This window comes from Uloborus diversus, chromosome 1 (genome assembly GCF_026930045.1).
Source record: "Uloborus diversus isolate 005 chromosome 1, Udiv.v.3.1, whole genome shotgun sequence".
NCBI classification, from domain to species: domain Eukaryota; kingdom Metazoa; phylum Arthropoda; class Arachnida; order Araneae; family Uloboridae; genus Uloborus; species Uloborus diversus.
The window spans coordinates 171908869-171932158 of NC_072731.1; the positions used below are offsets into that span (position 1 = coordinate 171908869).

A 23290-nucleotide genomic window follows, 5' to 3' on the forward strand; every position below is an offset into this window, starting at 1 on the left:
TTTGATTGTTGAAGTCTATTTTAAAAGAGTTATGTCGGTAAAAATGTAAGACAGGTGAAAGTAAGTTTGAAAGATTGTCTTTAAGTTTAATCCTCATTTATTTCTTTATTTATTTAATGACAAAAGCCAAAAATGAAAAATAGAAAACCAACGATGGATTTTCACGATTAAAATGTAATTTCATGATAATGTTTATTAACCTCATGATTCTAAATGTGGTGACATAACGAATATTGTTTGCTTACACAGCAAAGTAGAATGAAAATATTACTATTTTACTCATGCCTGATTTCTCTGACAGAATTTCTCTGAATGCAATTAAAAATTTTAACTAAAATTAAGTTTACAATACAAAATTAAATAAAATTTTAACATAAAACGTTTCAGATACAGGAAATCATTAACAACCAATTTTTCTCAAAATTTTAATTTCTTCATCAAAACCCCCTATAGTTTTCTTCTTTTTGAAGAAAAATTACTAAGACTAGTATATTGCTCAGTGAAAAGCATGGCAAAAACTTAGTTCAATAATGTATCCTTCGAACTTGGAAGAAGAAACAAAAAACGCTTTTTTTTCTCATAAGTTGCTGAGACATATTGTTAATGTTTAAGCAAGGGAAAAAGAAAAAAAAATCTAGTAAAATCAGAAACCAGTAAACTATTATATATCTTTGGACAACATTATTAAAATTTAAAAAGTTTCATTAATTAATATATATATATAATAAACTTATTACAAACAATTAGCTTAAATATATACAATAATTTGTTTTGCTTTATGTTCAATAGGTAAAGAGCTTAAATGACCTATACTGCAGAAATGCATTTATTATAATTATAATCAATAAAAAATGTTAGATTTATAGAAAAATAGTTTGAATGTTCTCTGATTTTCAATGATGATCTTTTCTCATACGGCCAAGTAGTCCTTTTTTTAATGTTCGGTCAGAGCCAGCCTGTGTAAAAATTTATAATACTTATTATAATTTAAAAAGTAGTTCAGTAAGCAATAGACTTCACATAAGTAAAAAAATAAAATCTAGGAATTTGATTTTTCACATTAAATATTTTTCAATCTAGATTTATTAGCCAGAAATTAGTTTGCAATGGTTTTCATTCAAAATATACAGGAATTAAGTATATATATATATATATACACACACACACACAACCACACACACATTTGTTTTTTTTTTTTTTTTTGTTTTTGTTTTTTTGATGGAATGAAAGAAATGGACATTTTATAACAATTTCTGAAGCACAAAACTTTAACTACCACCAGTAAAATTGTGTGCTATTGAGCCTTAAAAGTTTATTGCATCTCATTTCATGTTATTGAAATTTATTTAGTATATTTTAAACACAAACATGCACAAAGGGAAAACAGAGATGCCACATCCCTGAAACAGTGAATGAAAAATTAGTTGTACATCAGAACATCAACCTCAATTGATTAAAACCTTTAATTGGTACCAAAAAAAAAAAAATTACATTTTATTTCACAAACAGTATTACATACAGTAGAAGTAAAAGAATCTGGCAAGCAAACTAGTTTGGATACTTCCATCTGACTGAATCTTGCAGAGGATAAGGCCACTATGTATAGGAGCCGATGCATCAGCTTCAAGTTAGCCATTTTGGATCTGAGCGCATGTTTGAGTGGTTGTCTTTTCTGGCACGTTATCTCGTTTGGTGATTTTTCACTGCGAGCAATTATTAGCAGCACTTGAACTGTTTATAAACAAAATATTATTTTTGACCAATTTGGCAAAGCCCGCAACTTTGCTCTGGTAACCCTAGCTTCGCAATAATGAAAAATCCTGTTAAAAATGGCTAAACTTAAGCTGATGCGTTGGCCTGTATATATAGCGGCTCTAGCAGAGGAGAAGGGAAAATACCAAAAGGATTTTGATGCATGCATTTTGTAATTTCACTAGCACCTTATCAATTTATTGCATTTTCTAAGTTGAAAGTGAGGAGATACAAAACAGTTTCTATGCAAACAACAAAAAAGGAAATAAAATGTTTTTGTTATGTCAGAAAATGTGAAAGCAAAATGGTAAGCTTAAACTTATATTGTAAAAAAATGAATCAATTAGTTTTAGTAGTGAGAATATAAATTAAATATAGCTTAGATTAAAAAAATCATTGCTGTGAACAAATTGTCACTTTTACAAAACTGTGCCTAAGTGATTTAGAGGCAAAAGCACACATCTGTAAAGGACAAGCTAGCACCCCTGTAAAATAATAGATGCTTCCATTTATGCCAATAAATTGGAAGTTTGCCTTTCATTGGTGTTCAGTTGGGTTTTTAGTAACCTTGGATGGGTTTTCGGTAACCTTATAACATATGTATGCAATTTAATTTGCATGGTTATACATTATTACATTGTTTTAGCTACAAAAATTTTGTTTTTCTACAAAAAGAGCTAAGTAGATGTGGAAAACTTTTGCTGCTTTGTATTATTTGCAGTTCCTTTTAAAATTCTCAATACAAGACTGTTAGTACCATAAGTTAAGTACTTTATACTACTCAGTGAAAATTCTAACCCTGATGCTTCAGAACTGTGTTCTTAAGCTAAAATTATTTTGAAAAAGTTAAATAAGAAATAATTTCGGGAAGAGGAAAGGAGCATGCACAAGGAAATAATATTGAAAATAAAATGCCAATTTCAAAGAAAGGGATTTAATTAAATTGGGGTATGGCTCCTAACAGATCCTTCACAGGTAGTTAAGTAACACAGGAAGAATTTAAACTAATATGATCAAAGATTGAACAAGTGCGGAGGATTAGGTGAGGCAAATAAGGGGGTCAAGAGGGGGCAGTCACCCCCCCAAATTTTTTGAGCAGAATGATAGAAAATGGGTGAATTCAATTTATGTAAGTCGGAAATCAATGTTCCTTAAAAAAAATCTCAATGGTTCTCAGTAACTATTTGATGAAACTCAACACATTCCCAGACTAGAAAAAGTGTTTTTCGTTTTTTGGATGATGATTTAGAAATTCATAAAGTATTTTCCGGCCTTTTCAAAATATAGAAAACTGATAGAGAAACATGGTTAATTTTAACTGAAGAAGACATTTCCTCATATAGGCTAAATATTTCATACATGTGTGCCCAATTTAACGATGGTATATCCAATATGACAGGCTTGTGCAAAGTGGTATGGCTGCATGGTTTTCACAAGAAAATTCCTTGATATTTTACATTCACTTTTACGCTACACTTAGTGTATATTTAATGAGTGTTCATCGCTTTCTTCTGCTAGAAACATGTTCCAGCTGCTAAATGCTCTCATAGAAACTTCTTAAAACTGCATTTGATTATTGAATTTTAAAAAAAACTTATCAACAAATACCTTTTATCGGGCCCTATAATTATGCAATCTTGGAGTGACACAAGATGGTCTTCAAGAGTTAAAATCATAAAAACATTTCTCTATAACATCAAATCAGTGATTTGACGACTGGAAGAATTATTGCAAAACGATTCTTTCGATGATGAAAAATCTCATGCTGTTTAGCATGTATGACTTCATTTGAATTTTTACTCAATTTTTTTGTACTGAGGAAAGTTTTTGAAAAATGCTTTAGTCTATCAAAACATCTTCAATCCACTACCCTTAATTTTTTAACTATTCAAGCCACAGTTCAATCTACAATTGAAACTGGAAATAGATTTTACATAGATGTATATGTCAATCAAGCGTGAAACTTTTAAAAAAATTCTTCCTTCGTGCCGATTTTAAAAAGGCGAACAAAAAAAAGTGACAAAAATCCACATGATGATGTGAAGTCAAACATTCATTTTTGAATACTTTGTATAAAGTAATAGATTCAGTTTTGAATGAAATTAACACAAGATTTGATGATAATTATTTTTTTGTATGGTTAGCTCTACATTACCTGGATTGGATTTTGAAAACGTAAAATAAAATGTTTCAATTAAAAGTAAAATTTTTAGCATGAGGCAAGAAAATTTACAAGCGATATATCGACAGACCGGCTATCACATCCAGAGACTGCAGTTTTGTTCTTGTTATGAACTCATCAGTCTGAAATAGTGAATAACAGACCTGGAGGCAGAGGACATCTCATTGAAGCTGAGAGTGCTGACGAGACTAGATTATTCAATAATGAAAAATTAAGCCTCTCACAATTTTTGAAGTTGCCTGGGTGATTTTGAAGAGCAAGATATAAAAAGTATTTTCATACATAAACTTTGTTTCTTCAATTATTTTTTAACTTTTCCATTCAGCTCAGCTAGTAGAGAAAGATTTTTTTATTTCTCAGGAGGGTTGTTTTCGAAGCACAATGGGCAAAAAAAAACAAAAAAACCTTTTCTATTTAGCTATACTGGCAAAACAGCACGACATGGGCACTGAGATTAATCACACGATTCCCTGCTCTTCCGAATTCCAAAAGTCATGCATTAAAACTTTTCCAAAAGGTATAAAAATATTAGTATTGAGATGTTTTGTATGATAACTAATTAGAAAATGAATCAAAATTTTAATTATTTCTAAACACTAATTTTTATTTATATTAAACTGATTTTATAACTACTTCCTGTTAGCGTATGTGTGTTACCACACTGTGGTGATACATATTTAAAAAAACTCGACCCCCCAAATGAAATGCTGAAATGCCGTCCCTGCAGAGGATATGACACATTGTTGGTTAACATTGCATGGGCAGGAGCAGACTGATTGAAAAACTTAAGTTCTTGTGCGGATCAAGTGCAATCAATTCAAAGATCAATGGTACAACTCTGGTGAACTTCAATGGCATGAAACTTTTGATGGCTGGGTGGAGTATTTTTAAAGACTCAACTGTATTAGGCTATTTTACATTAGATTGTACTTTTTAAATATATTCTTGAAAAAATTCCATCATGTTTTTTTTTTTTTTTTTTTACATAAATATGAAGGAAATGACCAGCTTCAGGCTCTGCTCCCAATGAGACAATCTAAAAGAATGCCAAGAAGATGCCGTAAAATTATTCAAGTAATTTCAAGTTAAAAAAAAAAAAAACTAAAAGAAAATTTGAACTTTTGGCATTTAAATTCAAACTAGGTTTTTCATAACCACAAGCGTGTGTGTGTATGTGCGTGCCTGTGTGGTGGCCTCATGTGTGTAGGCATGCCTAGATGTATGTATGCGTATGTGTGTGTAGGATATGGACACAACCTGGAGACTGTTTTTGCTAGATGAGCAGCATCAGGAGGGGCCGATCGACGGTAGTGCTGCAGGGGAAGGCAGGGGGGGGGGGGATCATAGGAACATCATTCAAAGGTCAAATAAAAACAATAAGCAATTCATGATTGCTCAAAAAAAAAAAGGAAAATTAATTTGAATTCTGAAATTTTGAATCCAAATTATGTTTTCCGCAATCACGAACTGAGACAGGACCCTACTCATTGGAGTTATTGTTTCTAGAAACGGCTCCTGTCCCCCCCAAGTCTGCCTCTCCTCCTGGGCGGTTACGTGTGCATAGTTGTGTGTGTGCGTAGATCTGTGTGTATGCACGTAGGCGTGTGTGAAGTCGTGTGTGTGTATGTGTGTGAACGTGCGTGTGTGTAGGACATGGACGCCTCCGACCAGGAGAAGCGGATAGCTCAAAACCGGAGCAGCCACGCCGCGCCGCCAGCAGAGGACGGTGGGCAGTGGTGCTGCATAGGCTTCTGGTCCAAGTTGAAAAAGGCACGGACACCAAAAACGGTCAAATGAGAACAATAAGCAATCGTGATTGCTCAAAAAAAATTTTTTAGATTTTAGTTTCAGGAAAAAAGCAGCCAGATTGTTTAAGTTGGAAATCCAAAGCTTAGTCAGGTTCACTTGTCAAACTTGCCTGCTATTTTATTTCAAAGAAATAATAAAGAATATCTGGTACAAAAAGTTTTAAAGAAAAACAGGCCAAAATCAGGTATGAAAACGCATCACTTTTTATACATTTGTTTTAAAAAGTGTGTTGAATTTTCTGCTCAATATACAAATTACAAAATTACTCTTTAATTTAAGATAAATTTAAGAAATTTACCAAATGTTGAGTTCCCAGAAGTATGGAGGCTTTTTCATCTTCTTGAGGTTGAGTGTCCTTTTCTGGAATGTTGCGAGACTTCAATAACTTTTGCTTGATTGCCTATAAACAAAATAAGATGAATCTTTAAAAAAAAAAAAAAAAAAAAACAATCACAGAGACATGTATTCAACAGTAACGATGAAAGTTTTGACAAAAAACAGTTCAAGTGATTTGGCTTTTTATACTCAAGATACCCCACTGACCATAGAGTCACATCAATATGTCCATGTCCTGCTTTTAATAACAGTAGGATATTTTTAGTAATTAGATACAATACGTTTCATCAACAAATTTGTTCATAAAGTAGAAAGCCAGTACACCATAGAATCCTGTAATTTAAGAGGTGTTGGGAGGGGACATGTTTTACACCTGTGCTGCTGCATTTCATTGACATTGTGAAACTTACATTTACCAATTGTAAATTAATGAGAGTAATAGAAAACAGCAAGGAATTCAAAGGAGGAAGAAATTTAAAGAGTAAGAAATAAATTGAAAAGGTTTGAAAGGCATTTCAAAACACATTTAAAAAAAACTAAAAGCTCAAAAGTTTCATAATTTTTCATTTTTGTTTTCCTGAACTTAAAAAAAGTGTTTCTTCATGAATGATACCCCCCCCCCCCCCTTTTTTTTGCAATATACATTTTTAAGGTATAAGTATTTAGTTGAGCAGTGAAACTGGAAAATGTGGATAATGAGCTAAAATTGCATTTTAAACAAACTTGAGGACATTTATTGAATGCAAAGTTAAAAAAAAAAGTTTCACAACACAAATGCACTTTACAAAATATCAAATACATGAAGCTAAAGTGCTTTTGAAAGCACAGTAGCAAATTTGGCATCACTAAGTAATCTGTTTTATTCTGCTTCGTATAATTTATAAGCCCATTATGAGAACTTTCGAAGAATAAACAAGCATTTACAGGAAAAGTGGAACATTGCCATGAGAAAGTCAGGAACAAACAAGCTTTTGACATTGCATTAAGATTTTTCCGGGTAGTTAATCACAATGTGTGTTCTCAGTAAAAATATGAATGGGATGTGGACACACAGTTTTTTTCTTCCTTTTGAAATGAGACTTAGAATAAAATTAATGCACCATAAACTAGTATAATTTTTTTTTTACCTTTTTGCCCAATTTGAAATGTAAATGCATTTAAACGGGAAATCCTGAAAACATACAAAAGCCTTCTTTTGTTTTTTGAAATAAAAGTTTCATCATAGGAACGGAAGAAGCAACTGATCATAACATGAATTCTAAAAACTCTTACAAAAGTGTAATGAAGCACAAAAATAATGATTAATGTCCAATTGAGGCAGTGAGAAGCAAAGGGATGTTAGTAGACATTAAGTTTCGAGTTAAATACGTTTAAAGTTCCAGTCCTAGGCAGGGTTTCACTGAAAAGTTTCTCTAAGTCATGCTGAGTAGCGGTACCTACCAGTGCTACCAGTAGCATCTCTTGCACCAAAACAGAGGAGAGGTTCACCTACCATTTGTACTCATGACCTCAAAAAAGTTTTAATTTTGCCACTTACATCCCCTTTTTTTTTTCTCACTGCCTCAATTTTCTGTAATAAATTACAAGTAGAAGTAATTTACATTAAAACAAAATAGAAAAAACTTTAGTCTTTTTGTAAAGAAAGGATAATATACCTGTGAAAGTAAAATTTTCTTAGCATCATTTTTTAGGGCCATGAGTAAATCGAGCCATGTCCAAGTTTTGTTGTGATACTCGATAGTTGACAACACTAAATTCAATTCATGAACATCTTCAATGTTTTTCTCTTTTTTACCTTTATAACTGACTCGTATAGGTACCTCGGGTATTTTTATAGAAAAAAAAGTATGATTTTTATCTGCCCTTTCCTGAAAGGTAAAAACAAATGACTAAGTTACTGACAGTAAGAAAAGTTGTTGCAAATATGATATTTTATTGAATATAAACTTCAAAATTTGTGTTACAGAAAACTAAAAAAAAAAAAAAAAAAATACAAACTGCTTTCCAAGTTTATGTACTTAATCTATACATTTATTTTAATTTGCATACTAACACATAAAATTTAACAGGTGAAGAGCTATCCACCTCAGATTCAAAAAAAAAAAAGATTACATTTTTACAAAAAAAAAAAAAAACAGGTACTACTCCTAACAATATTTAATGCATACACAAATATTTAGTATACTTATTATTAGTTAATACAACTTTGAAAAATTAGAATTTTATTTAAAAAAAATAATTACAAAATCTAGTCATCTATAAGATAAAAAGGGGCGGGGGGTGAGATGTAAAATAGGGCACATGTGTACCTGCAGTGCTGCTAACTTTAAGAGTCAAAAACATGAATTATCATAAAATGATGGAATTAATATAAAATGATATCCTAAAGGGAAAAGTAATAACCTTAAACGAGCCGTAAATGAGAATAAGTATCCTAAAATGATGGCATTAATGTAAAAAGATTTTTTTTTCATTATTATTATTATTATAAGTACTAGAAAGTTGCTCATCAAGGTATAACAGGTGAAAATTGCTTCTACTCTTCTACATTTCAACAAAGCAATTGCCTGTTTGGTGATATTTTGATATTTGAAATTTTAACCCTAACTCTAGTTTATTACCCTAAACTCCAGTAGGTAGCATTCATTGTTGACAATTTTTTCATTTCTTTATTCCTCTGAAATGAGTCTTACCTGTAAAACATTTAAATTACCAGATCGAGTTCAGCCTTGTCACAATAAAGCCTTTCCCCGCATGTTAAACATTACCAAAAGAAATTATCAAATTATCACTCCGTGGCGCGAGTTTCATTGTTGAAACTCGCGAGTTACTCAATCATTGGCTATTATTTATATGATTATAGTTATTTTTTAATCAGGAAGCATTTTTTTTATGCAGATAGTAGCTGTATCCGAGAATCAGATCAAGTTTTAATTTTAGACTAGTGGCAGCCTGCTGAACTAGTAAATGAGAATCCATGATTTAGAGGTCATTTAGTTAATAACCAAGTCAAAACTTCTCAAAGTAAAATTGAGCTACAGTTAAGAACAATACTCTAATACAGGGCTGTCCAACTGCAAAGAGCCCACGGGCCAGAATTTCTGTCACTGATCACCTGGCGTGCCGCAGTTTGAAAAAGTTGATCAATAACCTCTTACCTCTTATACAATAACAATTAATAGTTGAATTATTAATTATAAAACAATGTAACAGAAGGATTACAGTACGGTTTGCTTACATTTTAATGGGAAAACTGAGGCCAATCCGCCTTCTTTATAAGGGCAGTAATGTCGACATCGATGTTTGTCGTTGCCAGCCGAAGAAAATCTAACGATGAACTGTCGGAGAGAGAGCTCCTGTGATGATTTTTGATGAAGTTCATCGCAGAAAAAAGCACTTTTGCATAAATATATGCTTCCAAACCTTTCTGTTTTGAAATCAACAAAAGCTGCAGAGTCGATCAGGGGGGGACTTTATTTTTTAACCAATTGCAGGCAGGTTTTACTAATCTGAAATGTTTCTCTCTTCCCTCCCTGTCTCCCTCTGCCAACGCAAGGCAATACTATTTCTCGGAATTCGTCTGAACACCAGCGTGAAAAGGTAGGACTGCTTGACCACGACATGCAGATGTCCTGTGCCTTTTTCTCCCAATACAATGAAAGGAGTAAAAGAGCGATCAAGAGGAAATTTGGGGGATCCCGGCTTGACCAAGAATGGTAGTCTCAGATGCTTCTTGATACCATAAAATGTCGAAAAGAGACATATGCTGAATAAGAAGTTGGCCGGCCCCATGCGGCCGGCGGGCCGCCAGTTGGACAGTCCTGCCCTAATACATCCAACACTTGGAAAATATTTAAAATGAAGAATTTTTTAAATTAAATCATTCCTAACTCATAGCATCAAACATGAAATATACCTTCATTTTTTCAATATCATCTCTTTCTCCATAAAATGTTGATGAACTTTTTTGTTTAGGTTTCTTAGTAGTAGAACCCACAGGCTCTTCATCTTCAGAATGATCTTCTCCCTTTTCTATTGCAATGAAAACAAATACATAATAAATTTTGGTATTATCTGCCTCAAATGGAGAAAACAAATCAGTGGATGAAAAGTTAGATTTTGCCTTGTAAGTAATCCACACACAGAAATAAGTAAATAAATGATAATAAAAACAGGATTAATTTTTAACCAAAAATCCCACATAAAATCAGAAATAGAAAAACAGCAGGTAGCTAGAGAACAAATACCCACAAAATAAGGATTTTGCCTGATAAAAAAATAACTCTTTTTCTGAAATCATGGCTAACAAAAAACATGAGAGTGTGGTATCTCCCCACCTGAATCATATAAACTATTTCCAAAAGTTGAAAGATTGTCAAACATATTTAAAACCATTTGAAAACTTTAAAAATAAGATACAGGATGCTGTTGAACAAACTGCATTAGGTGTAGGCTTTTAATGTACCTTACAAGGAGTGAAATAATATTTTGGTCTTTACAAGGAAAACCAATATAAAGATGATTTGTGAATGAAAAACACAAAATAATTGGTTCCATGGAAACAAGAGAAGGACAGTTCTTGGTCAAAATGGTAAAAAAATAACTTTAAATAGATTCCTCATGATGATCAAGATCTTTTGAATGAGGAGTGCATTTGATCTGAAGATGTTTTTAAAATTAACTTCTAGTATAGTTTAGATATCGAGAGGTATTTCAGAACTATGAGTTGGTTGGTTAGTGTTATGTGAATTTAAAATCAAACTGATCCATGCACCAAAATCATAACATTGGCAATGTCCAAGATCCAACTACGACTTTTGGGGACACTGGGCACAAATTTCAGTTGTCCCCCCCCCTCCCTTTTACAATATATTGCAGCAATAAAATATTGCGGGTTTGAATTTAATGTGGGCATGTTGATGTTGCTATAGCGTGATATGAAATTTCTCCAAGTTTTTCAAACTTTAGATGCAGATTTGGTGCCATGGGCCTGTGCCCCAAGTGCCCATGCCTTCATTTGGCCCTGGCAATGTCCACAATATCATTTGAGCAAGAGGACTACAAAATGACAGAATTATATCTTAAGGCATTATGAATTTATTAAAAACTTTGCAGTTAAAATATGTAGAGATAAGGTAATTAATTTTTCAACAATGTTATGCAATGGTTAATGGCAATAAAAAAAAAAAAATACTTTGTCAATGAATTAAAATATAAATAACACTAACCAGTATCTCTTCCCGGGAAGAAGAATTTAAGCATAGCTTTATATAATGCTTCAGTTAGTCCAATAGTAATAGGAACAACATTCACTTCAAGGTGTTCTTTTATAGAAATTCCACCAACAGGTGCTCTTTCTCTGCAGAAGATCCTTAAAAAGCACCGTCTCTCTAGGGGTATTTTAGTCTGCACTTCTGTTGGTTGAAGTACAATCTATGGTGAAATGTAATGAAAATGCTTTAGAATATTACAGAAGTGTGCTTTTCAGCGAGTCCAATTTAATAAATGAATAAGAATTTAAATTCTGCAGAAGTTGGAAAATATATCGAATATACAGAGAAATTTATTGAGAGTCTGCTTTTAGTCTTCTTTACTTTATAAAAAAAATCTGGTGGGATACTAATAAAAATAAGAATTGAAAAATAATGAAACAACAGTGACAAATACTCTCAATGTTAGACGTTAAAAATGACAACTGAATGAAATCAGTTATCAAACTAAAATTTGATCAACAACTGCTTATTTCAAACCCTGAAATAAATATTTGTAATTCACCCAAATTTCTTAATGCTGAACTAACGGATTATGCTAGAAAGTATCTACTCACTTTAATTGATCCTATTAACAAAAAGAAACTTAAAGAAAGATCTCTGACTAATAATCTTAAAAAGGCTTTCACTACAAATTTTATGGTTGTTTTATTATATTTGCTTTTGGTCAAGTTATCAGGCTGCTAAGATTTTTAAGCTTTCCAATTCTACAAGTAGTATTCCCTCCAAATAAACTTTCATTCTCTTCTCTTAAAGATTCAAGTCATCCTCTTAATTGTTATGAAATTAATTGCAATGTAGTTAATTGCATTTGTAGTCTTTCTTATATTGAGCAAAATGTTATGCAGTAAAATCTCATCACAAGGAATACCAACCCAACGAAATATCCATTTCAATGAAATAAATGTTCAAGTCTGTTTTAACTGTCATTACATTACTTGAATTCTACTACAATAAAACTCCTATTACAATGAACAAAGTTTGATTCCTTGAAGTTCTGTGTAACAGGATTTCACTGTATTAATAAAAATGACAAGAAAAAACAATAAATATATTCTAACATTGTTCAACATTGTTGAGATTCAAATCTCCTTGCAGATTTTAACTTCTATAAAACTGATCATAAGTGGTCAATTTTTTCAGATCTTGATTTCCGCTATTTTCTACATTTTGGGGAATCCCGTTAATTTGGGTAACAACCTTAAAGAGAAATTATGTATCAAAAAATTAGCTCCAATTTTTATAATTTTTTATCATTTGCTTCATTCATTTTCACTTTTTGTTGTTTTATCAGTTTTTTCCCTGTTTAAGCAATATTATAACCAGGGTCGGACTGGGTGGTCAAAAGGGCGCGGGAAGGCTGAATAGAAGGGCGCCGATTTAGTCTCCATGATACCATTCGAATTTAGGACTTAGTGCGGACTTTTTAAAGGCATAAAAATTATTGAGAAGTAAATATGCGATTTTTTTGCTACATAATGAGTCCAAATAGAAGTCTTTTTTTTTTCAAGTTTAACAACAGCAGGAGAGTACCCTCCCCACCCCAAGAGCGATGGAGCGATGGCGCCCAATTTAGTACTACTGAGCACCCCCTAGAAAGAGACCCAATTAACATATATTAATATATGTTAATTGAAATATAATTAACACAAAAAAAGGAAGGATCCCTAAAATATTCCCTGAAAAATTCAATAACAGCAAGACAGGGATGTCCATCTCAAAAGTGGTGTCTCCCTCCCCTCACAAATCAGACCCCTAAAAAAGTGGAAAAGGAAAACAGCCCCTTAAAGATTTCAATGTCTCAGTTTTAGCCCTTCCTTCCACCCCCCCTCTTGTGCACCCCATGTTAATTATAAATAAAACGAATGCATATAAATATAATTCAATCCTAAATACACTGAAATATAATTAACAACATTTTCTTTTTTCTCAATACAATCCCATACACATACTTTTTAAAGATTGACCTTGGAGGGAAAGGAGTATCACACCACCTCAAATGCGATATAGAATATACTCAGTTTGAGGGGGTCCGGGGGTTTCTCCCCCAGAAGAAATTTTGAAAAATAGATTTGGTACAGTTGACTTTTGATGATCCCCCAAACCCACCGACAAACAAAATGCATAAAGCTCTTTAAAAAAAAAATGGTGTGAAGATTTAGAAAATAGGTAGCGAGAGAATAACATCCAAGTAATTCAAGCAATTTGTAATTAATACACTATATAAGAAATAAAATTGAAGTACTTTTAAAGTAGACTCAAAGACTTATTTAATTATTATCAAGGACTCTAGATCAAATAAACTTAGTTAAATCACTTCATTTACTTTCCAGTCTCTAACATTTTGATACTTAATTGTATCGATTTACCAAAAAGTAAAAAACTCTTGTTTTAAGGTTTTTTTTCCCAACATTGTAGATTTTCTCATTATTACAATATTTTTTGGAATAAAAGTAAACGGGAAAATGAAAAAGAAAGAGAATAGATGTACAATATATTTTTTCTTGTGATAAACATATTAACAGTATGCAGTAGAAGTAAGATAAAAGCAAGCAATAACATACAGGATGTTCCGTTTTAACCTGCAAGACCTTTTTTTTTTGCAACCGTTAGTCTTAGATGTATACTTCCAATTGCAAAAATGTTCAAAATCAGATGCAGAGTTAAGATATTGAAAATTTGAATTACAAATAAAAATAAGTAAAAAAATACAAAATTTAACTTCTTATATGGGCCCCAGGTTATTAAATATAAGTTAGAAGACCTGGGGCCAGTATAAAATATTAAATTTTGTATTTTTTGACTAATTTTTATTTTTACTTCAAACTTTCAATATCTTAACCCTGCATCTGAGTTTGAACATTTTTGCAATTGGAAGTATACATCTACGACTAACGGTTACGAAAATAAAGGTCTTGCAGGTTAAAACGGAACACCCTGTATAAGAGCTTCCAAAATACTGAGTTTGGGGTCAAATAAATAGCGAGATATGAAAAATGTGAGTCACAAAAGATTATCTCAAGCAATATGTTACAGAAATGTGAGAACCATGATTCACACATTTTTGATTCTGGATGTAGCAAGGAGCTGAATTTGGCACATTTTGACCTTAATCCCTCCATTTCATTCTTTAGCTGTTTTAAAATCCAAAGTTTGTAACTAAATTTCCCCAAATGTTCAAAGTTTTTAAGCACTTGTAAATTGTTTTTAAGCACTTTTTTGTTTTTCAAGCTTTTCATTTTTACTTCCTTTTGCAAAAAAAGAAGTATTGTATTCGCGAAAAAAATTTCACTCAAAAATCGGCCTTAATTTTCATTTTTCTCACCCCCGAATGGATGTTGAGTTTTTTTTTTCGACCTGACCACACGTGGATATATGCCTAGGAACCTACAGACACCCGAAATATCGATTTTGACGACCCTCGAGTTAATCACAACGAATTTTCTTGTGATGTCCGTGTGTATACGTATGTATGTGTGTATGTATCTCGCATAACTCAAAAACAGTATGTCTTAGAAAGTTGAAATTTGGTACGTAGACTCCTAGTGGGGCCTAGTTGTGAACCTTCCCTTTTGGTTGCATTTAGATGTTCCTAAGGGGGTCTTTTGCCCCTTTTTGGGGGAAATCATTGTTAATTTCGATGTAAACTCAAGTGGTGTTATAATTTGTCGGATGCTTAGCGATATATTGGCAGTATTTTAGTCGCCAACTTGGCGACAAATTTGACAATTTTTTTTTTTAATTTTAAATTTGGTTTCAATTTGGCCACTGTGGGTGATATTTAGAGAGTGAACAATTGAATCACATTTAAATTGCCAATCATGAGGAAATAACATTAAATTGGAGTAAAAGGAAGTCATGTGATGCATACATCAGCTCGTTTTAGGAACGAATCATGCAGTTTTTCGAGACTAGGGGGCCACCAACAACGCAGGGTCCCTTGTTCAGCTTTTTCGTAAATCCCCCTCCCTCCCTTTTAACAATAATACAATAATGTAGAGACAAGTACGGAAGGAAGGTCAAGAGGAATGGGACAGCTGCATTTATAAGCCGAAGTAAAATGAGAAAAATTTCTTGCTAATCCGGTAGTTGTAGCAGCTTTAGACTCTCGCTTGACTACAATACAAAATCTACTGGACAAGTTAGAAATAATTTATCACGCTTTATTTTGGCTTATAAATGCCACTGTACCACTTCTCCCGCAGTCCAATTCTTCCTGACTCTCCCCTAATTATTGTAATTATTAATACATAAGTAAATAAACCTTTGAGAAAAAACAGAAAATCATTTTTAAAAAATCACAAAAATAAAGTAAAAATATCATATAAAGTATTACTACAAATATAACTTATAAGGAAATGTTTTCAACGAGACCACATAAAAATTTCCCAGGTACGGTCAAATTTTTTGCAGACCGGTGCTAATCCTCTGAAGCAGAGATTAAAAATCTGTCTTAGAAGATACTTAACCATCAAAGTTCAAAACAATTCCCCCCCCCTTATCCCCCCCCCAAAAAACAACATCTGATGGCATTCATCCCGAGGGCCAACGAGAGGCTGTGTCAGCCAATACCCCAGAAACTAGGGACCTGAGCCTTATGTGGCGGGAGGGGGTGCACATCGGAGTAGTATTAGTTGCATGGATGGAGGAGTTCTGCTGGCTCTCGACGGGCCATGTTCGTCCTTGTTTTGCGCTTATAATGGGGCCTCACGTTCTATAGAGCCTTGAACTAGGTCAAACTTGTTCTATAACGACGTTAAAAAATCGAAAAAAAAGTCATTTATTATAATACAAGTCAGCGCAGGCCTTGCGCGGCTGCCCGGCCCTGGAACCGCCCCTGGGCTGTGACTTTCATCCTCACCTCCCTTTTTTATTGAGAAAACAAAGTGCTAACAATAGAGTGGGACTGCTTTTCTCTTAAAATTGAAGTCTGATCATAGGGAGCAAAGATAAGCCAGTGGAGAGCGAAGCAGACTGTTTTCGAAACGAAAGCAGGCCCAATTGCCTTTATGATGGTAAAAGAGAACGTTTTAACTAAGAAAATAGAGAGCAGAGTAGGAAAACATTTACATTGAAAAGCATTTTTTGCTTCCACATAATTTATTTCTATATTGCTAAAACATTGTTTTGGAAAAAGAAAACAACAGAAAGGCGCCTTTCGAGAGGGCGCACCAGGAAATGTCCCGGTCAAGTCTATGGCCAGTCTATGGCCTGATTATAACTATTTTTAACGTTGTTTCGCTGTTTTTAATTTTTTTTAAAAGGTATACATCTTAATCTTACCTTATATGTTTGATTTGGAAGTAAATTAGTCATTTTCATGTAACCTAACTCTAGCAAATGTTCAACAGAATCATCAGTTTTCGTAACTTTTGAATACCTAAAATTAGGAACAAAAAAGTAAACAATAAAAATGATACAGTCAATATTCAGTTTTATTAAATAGTGTATTAAAACTCAATATGTTATTGTCAGTGAAAAGAGCTTTCAACAGCATATGAGATACTTACAAAAAATTGCTTAAAACCAAATCAGCTATTCCAAGTTGACCATCAGCATCTGTTAGCCTCCACTGAGCATGCTTAAAACAGACTTCAGAACGCCTTGCGGTAGATACACCTTTTTCTTGAGATGAAGCCCTTTGGCGAGAGCGGCTGGCAATTATCTGTGTTTCCTTAAAACAACTTATCATCATCGTTAATTGTTCATTCATCATGTTGAGCTGTTCTTTGTGAGTATAAATCTGGAATTACAAAGCAAAGTATGAGAAGCAAATAAACTAGCCATGCTAGCATGAAGGTATTGTGAACAGCAGTCAGCAGAGTCAAGTTCTGATTTCCAATACAATCTAAATTATCAACAAACATAATGACAATGTTGCTAATATAACAGTTTACCTAACAAATACAGTTACAGAGAGAGATCATTATATCTTCTTGTCTTTAAAAAGTAATTTCAAATCACTTTAACATTAAAAAAAGGACTGCATATAGCATTCATTAAAGGGGAAAAAAGAATCAGTTTTAACAATCTTACTTTAATATCAAGATCATGAAGTTCATCTAAATAATCTTCTCTATCAGGATTTTCCAACAGAAGTTTATGTATTGTGTACGCTTCTTTTTCTAAACGCCTTAAATTGGAAACCAAAGACCTATATAAAAATGAAGACTTTAATAGTGAAGCAAATATAAGGTAGTACAAAATTCAATCATCTGAACTCGTGCATATTTCGTATGTAAGAAACAGCAAAGGATGAAACAACCACTATAAAAATTTAAAAAAAAAAAAAAATCAAGTAAAAGGAAGAGTGGGGGGGGGGAGGGGGGAGAGAAAAAATAAATGATCAATTTTTACATTTAATAGAATTAACTTAACAAAATGTTAGATTTCAATTAAATATAAGAAACAAATGTAACAAAGCTTATGTAGTAAAATAATAAATAACGATGTCAAAAAGCACAATTGCAGTTTACTGCAGACACATGTTTTGGTGTAACAAGGAACCCCTTTTTCAATGCAAAAGAAATGAGCTTATAGATGAAAAGACATCTGGCAAAAGTCAAGAGCTAGATAAACAAACAGCTTAAAAAGTAAAAATAGCGAATTAACCAAACTCCAATGAGAAAATTATGAACCAATAAAGATCCAATAGGAATGCAAACAATGGTCAAGAGCTTTCTCACAGGTACAATACAAGAGAAAAAAAGAATTTGATTGGACAAAGATTAAGCCACAAAGCTAAAACAAACAAGACAATGTCAATAACCGTGAACTGCAAGAAAAGAATGGAAGAAAAAACAGCAGGAAATGAAACAAACCAAAAACAAAAATTTTCCGAAATAGAAAGATAAAGATAAATAGAAGAAAAGGGGGAAATGTCAACCACCTCACAAAAATGAGTTTAATATAACAAGCATAAAATAAACAAGCAAGTTTGATAAAAATGAATAAAAAATAAAAATATGCTAAATAGGAAAAAAAATGGAATGAGAAAAGGACAATATTATAAAAAGGAAGCCAGACCGTGGGAAAATGCGGAATAGTTTTAAGATCATAAACTAAAAAAGAATTGTTCCCCAAAATATGAAAAGATCAAATTGCTTTGTATGGTGACAGTATTGACCAAGAATGACAGGTTACGAACATTGTCTAAACATTACAGAAAAATCTTTTGAAAATTTATGGATTGAGGTGGTTTGGACACTAAATGCCTCATATAAGTAAATGAATATATTCTACTTCAGTTTACTTTATCATTAAATATATATATATATATATATATATATATATATAAAATTAAGGGTTTTTTTTCTAAATATAAATCTAAAAGGTTTATTAAATAGCAAAACTTTCAAAAACCTAATATCTTGCTGCAGCTCCAATATTGGTCCCCTTTGATCTTCAACTGAGCAGAGCTGCAGTTGAAACCTCATGTATTGTAGTTTATTTGTAGCTTCCTTTTTCCTTGGTTCCACATACAGCAATAAATTATTTACCAAGTCCAAAATCATAGCATACTGTAATGAATTAGTACAAATATCCAAATCATGATGAGTCAAAGTGAAAGAATCAACTGCTTCCTCTTTCTCCCACAAATCGTTATCTTCTGGCTGAAAGAAAAAACTACCCACTTAGATTGAAATATGCATTTTTAAGTTACAAAGCATAAATTTGTTAATCAATTTCAAATATGCATTCAAAAATTAACAGAGAAATTAAATGTAAACAGAAAATAATGATTATCAATACTATTATTATTGCTACTATGTAATACAAAGTCTTAAAACCGCATAGCATAACAGAAATCAAATTTTTAATTGGAAACTTTTGGAAATGGGCATTTCCAAAAGTTTTTCATGCACACTGTTATCTCTGATTCATCAGATTAAAAAATTGTTCAAGTTTAATTCTGTACCTCAGAGACAGACTAATGTAAGTTCAAAAATTGCTATTTTCCGTTTATTGCAGCACTGTAGGTATGTAGAATCTTTCTCAGCATCGAGCCATATTAACGTTATAGTAAAAAAAAAATTCCTTTGTAATAATCTAGCAGTGCTAAAAGAGTGCAAGTCTAATCCTTTATATGCACCAAGCAACTGTTTTTCTGCTCTCCGGAAAAGAAGCAAGAATACGACTTCCATTAGTCTGAGGTACACAATTAAGAACACTTAAAATTAAAAATGATACAAAAATATGAATCCAAACAGTTAATAAGCTAATATATGTAACATTTGAATTAACTGATCAGTAGTATTATCCTGTTTTGTCTTACTCAGTCTCAATTTTTTTTTTTTTTTTTTAAGACGGAAATCCATCAAAAAACTGAAAGCTTTCACCCCTGCCAAAAGCACATGTGCCAATAATTTTAAATTTTATGATTTTTTTTTATAAATGTAAGCTTAAAAGTTACCAGAGGTGGAACTTCTTCTAAACTTGCAGCGTCAACATTTTCGCCAAAGCTAGCATAAAAGAACTGGCATCCACACCGTGAAACAATTCTTTGTAACTGAATGGGAGCAGATTCAGGATCCGAAGTAGCACCGACAGTACTACTAACTACCCCACCAACACTGTGGCCACTTCCAACAAGGTCAGGAAGATCACTTATAACCATGCTTTCCCTCTCTTCGATGTTATCTACAGAGAGCCACATGACATCATCAACAGAAGGACTTGGAGAACCGGCATCCACAGTAGCATAATACTACAAAATGCAATAAATGCTTTATTAGAACTTGAGAACAATAATTTAACAATTATGAACTAAATTTCATTTTTTAATACTTTATCCCTAAGGTAACTTATTATTATGAAAACAATATGACTGCATTTTGAATATGAGAAAAAAAGTATATTAATTACAAATTTTTCACGTAAATAACTCCTATTTCTCAAATTACAAAGCACAAAAAAAAAAAAAAAAAAAAAAAGATGAAATTTATGCCATAAACAGAAGATATGGCTATAAATCTACCTGTAGGCCCATTATCTAGGAGGGTTCAGGGGGTCTCAATCCTCTTTCCAGCTTTTAAAAATTAATGTTTAACATATAGATAGGTGTGATTTTTTTTATCTTTCCTGACAAAATTTGCATTGAGTATTTACCTTTCGCGCTGCTCCTCTCCTAGAAAAGTTCAAAATTAAGTAGTACTAAGTCGAATTTTTGAAAAAAAACGTAACGCATAATCTGGAAAATTTTTAATTTAACAATTTAGCAATTTTCACGGACTAACAGAAAATAACCTTGGCAGTGGGATAACGTATAAAATGGAAAACGTAAAATCAGGGTTCCACTCTACTAAGACAAAACTACAGGAAAGCATTATTAGTCTCTGGTTCTCTATGAAATAGGTAGGAGTATATTCAGAAGTTAATATCTTCTAAGCAGTGCTATTGCAAAGCTTTCCTCCCAGCTTATGGAGGATCTACTAAACATGGAAGTGTTTCTCTTGAGTGAGCATTTCTAATAATATGCAATATGATTGCAATTATGTAAAACACACAACAACAACATAATTATGTTAACAACATAATTTGAGAATTTATTACTTTTTCTCGCATTTGATTGAACTTTACATTTTTCATTTTTCAAAATAATTAAGAGTAAATACCGCAAACTCCCGATTATCAGAGGTCGGATTATCCGGGGGTCCTTTCCCATTTATTTTTTAAAAACTTGTGATTGTGCTGTTGTTCGCTTTTAGATTTAACCTATATTTTTAAAACTCAATGTTAGTGGATGCAATGTAGCAATGTTTTTAGTTATAATTTTAATTGTTTGTGTGAGTTTTATTAATATTTTTAGCTATTGTATGTACTAAATATCGTTTATTACCTATTATTTGGATTATCCGCGGTTAGCGTGCCACCCTAATCCGCAGATAATCGGGAGTTTACTGTAATTTATTAATCCAAACAACATCTAAGTTAGATTCACCCTACAACTGTATTTTATTCAAAAAAACATATTTATTTAAAAAAATATTTGCACTCCTTTCTACTTTTTTGCAAGTGATGCAATTTTTTCTTCCCCCGCTCAATAAATAGACACATTCACATACAAGAGCATAACAACATAATAGAAAATAAACAAGTCAAAAAAAGAGAACTTACCTGCATACATTCAAATGAGCCAATCCAACTAGTCTTTGAAACCAGTGATCGGTCTTTCCAAACAGGACGATGTAACCGTTGCAATATTTTAGCTTTAGCAGCACTTACTATTACATATCCAGATGTTTCACAACCTTTCAACATGACTTGACTATTGACAAGTTCAACTGAAAAATTTAAGAGCAATACAAGTTTACAAAAGATACACATCTGTCATCAGGTACTCACATTAGAAAAGTTATATAATTTTTAGAAGAATATATGTTAACATTTTGCTTGTCATTAAAAAAATTAGAAGTTTATTAGTTCTTTTTCTTTTCAGCAAATATATTACCGTGATTTTCGGAAGAACCACCGGCATTGGCGTAAGCGCTGCACCCTCCAAAAAGTGCATCGAGAGAAAAAAGTGCTCAGAGGCCAAGTGCCACGTCACCATAACCGTCACAGATCTCGTCAATTTAGAATAAGGAAGTACCTACCATACTACCATATAAAAGAATCATGCCTTATCATTAATTATTTCTGAAAGATTTTTTCTTCTTTTTTTTAAAGTTTGGAAAATGTCCTGTTAAAGTAGCAGTTAAAAACTTGAACCTTTTAAATTCTTATCCATCATTATCGGTTACAAAAATAGCCCGTTCGGCGATTTTTAAACTGATCTGGTAGTCCTGATAGGAAAAATGTAGGAACAGATAAAAGGATGGCAAGATGCCAAGTGTAGGGGAAATTCAGCGAAAGATGTTTCAAATTAGTTTTTTAAATGACTTTGAAAATGCCACCCTCTGCTTCAGAGAATATAACTTTCAAACACAAAAGCGTGCCACAGAGCACCGCAGAGCGAGTCTAGTCAAAATTACAGCAGTGATATTTGGATGTCAGAATGTTATAAAAGAAAAAAGAAAGCATAGAAATCAAGTAGTGAAACTGAAATATTAGTCATGAAATTGTTATTACTCTCAAAACTGTTTTCACATTAATTACTCATCAGCAAGTTGGAACTAAACCATTTATGATGAATTGTAACCAGTTGGTGGCATACCGCATTGATTTAGTGGAAAAGAAATACATATAGTTCAAGTATATTCATTCTACACATCACTTGATGAAACTAAAATAAATATTTTAAAGCTTGTCTATAAGAATGTCAGTGAGACTAATTAACTGCATTTGGCAAAAGACTAAGCCTATTTTTGTTGGCATTTAGACTTTCTGTTAAATGCCTATTTCTGTCATCAGTACTTCTTTTAGATCTCCATTCCTCCAACTGAATGAAGGTTTCAGTCACACGGAGAACTCACTTCCAAGCACTTCAAATGAAATTTTTTAGTTCTGACAAAAATGTTTAGCGAAGGTTGAAAAAACATGCAATATTAATTAAACCAAACCAATATTTCTTAAATTTTAACTGGTGCCATTCAACAATAAGTAACAAGCTAAATCCTCATGCCATGCAAGTTAATGAAATATGAAAAAGAAAATATAAGTAGCAATTATAACTTAGTGAATAAATGATGATACATGAATTAATAAATGAAAAATGTAACTTACTGAGCCATTTCTTTTGCAGAACATCATCAGTTTGACAAGCTGAAACTCCGTGAAGTTGTTGTTCTCGAGTATTCCCTTCCATCTGCATAAAAATCATATCGTTATGTTAAAAAGTATAAGTAAATGTCTAAGAAATAATGCCAAAATACACAAAACACCCTTTTGTAGACAATAAATGAAAAATTCTCTGAACTTACAAAGTTTCCAGATAGGAAATCTTAATTAGGGAAGCCTTTCTTGTTAAAAAAAAAAAAAAAAAGCAATTTCTGCCTTAAAT

At 32.3% G+C, this 23290-nt stretch overlaps 1 protein-coding gene across 1 annotated transcript in view; it reads right to left on the reverse strand.

The window, feature by feature from the left end:
- Positions 1-893: 893 nt before the first annotated feature.
- Positions 894-23290, reverse strand: part of LOC129217082 (protein hobbit-like) — a 113115-nt gene continuing 90718 nt past the window's right edge. The window contains 12 exon segments of the mRNA XM_054851335.1: positions 894-956; positions 6042-6143; positions 7735-7947; positions 9996-10111; positions 11308-11512; positions 16633-16729; positions 16860-17092; positions 17386-17503; positions 18712-18962; positions 19763-20056; positions 21466-21632; positions 23014-23095. Of these exon segments, the coding sequence (XP_054707310.1) occupies positions 894-956; positions 6042-6143; positions 7735-7947; positions 9996-10111; positions 11308-11512; positions 16633-16729; positions 16860-17092; positions 17386-17503; positions 18712-18962; positions 19763-20056; positions 21466-21632; positions 23014-23095 (1941 nt within the window).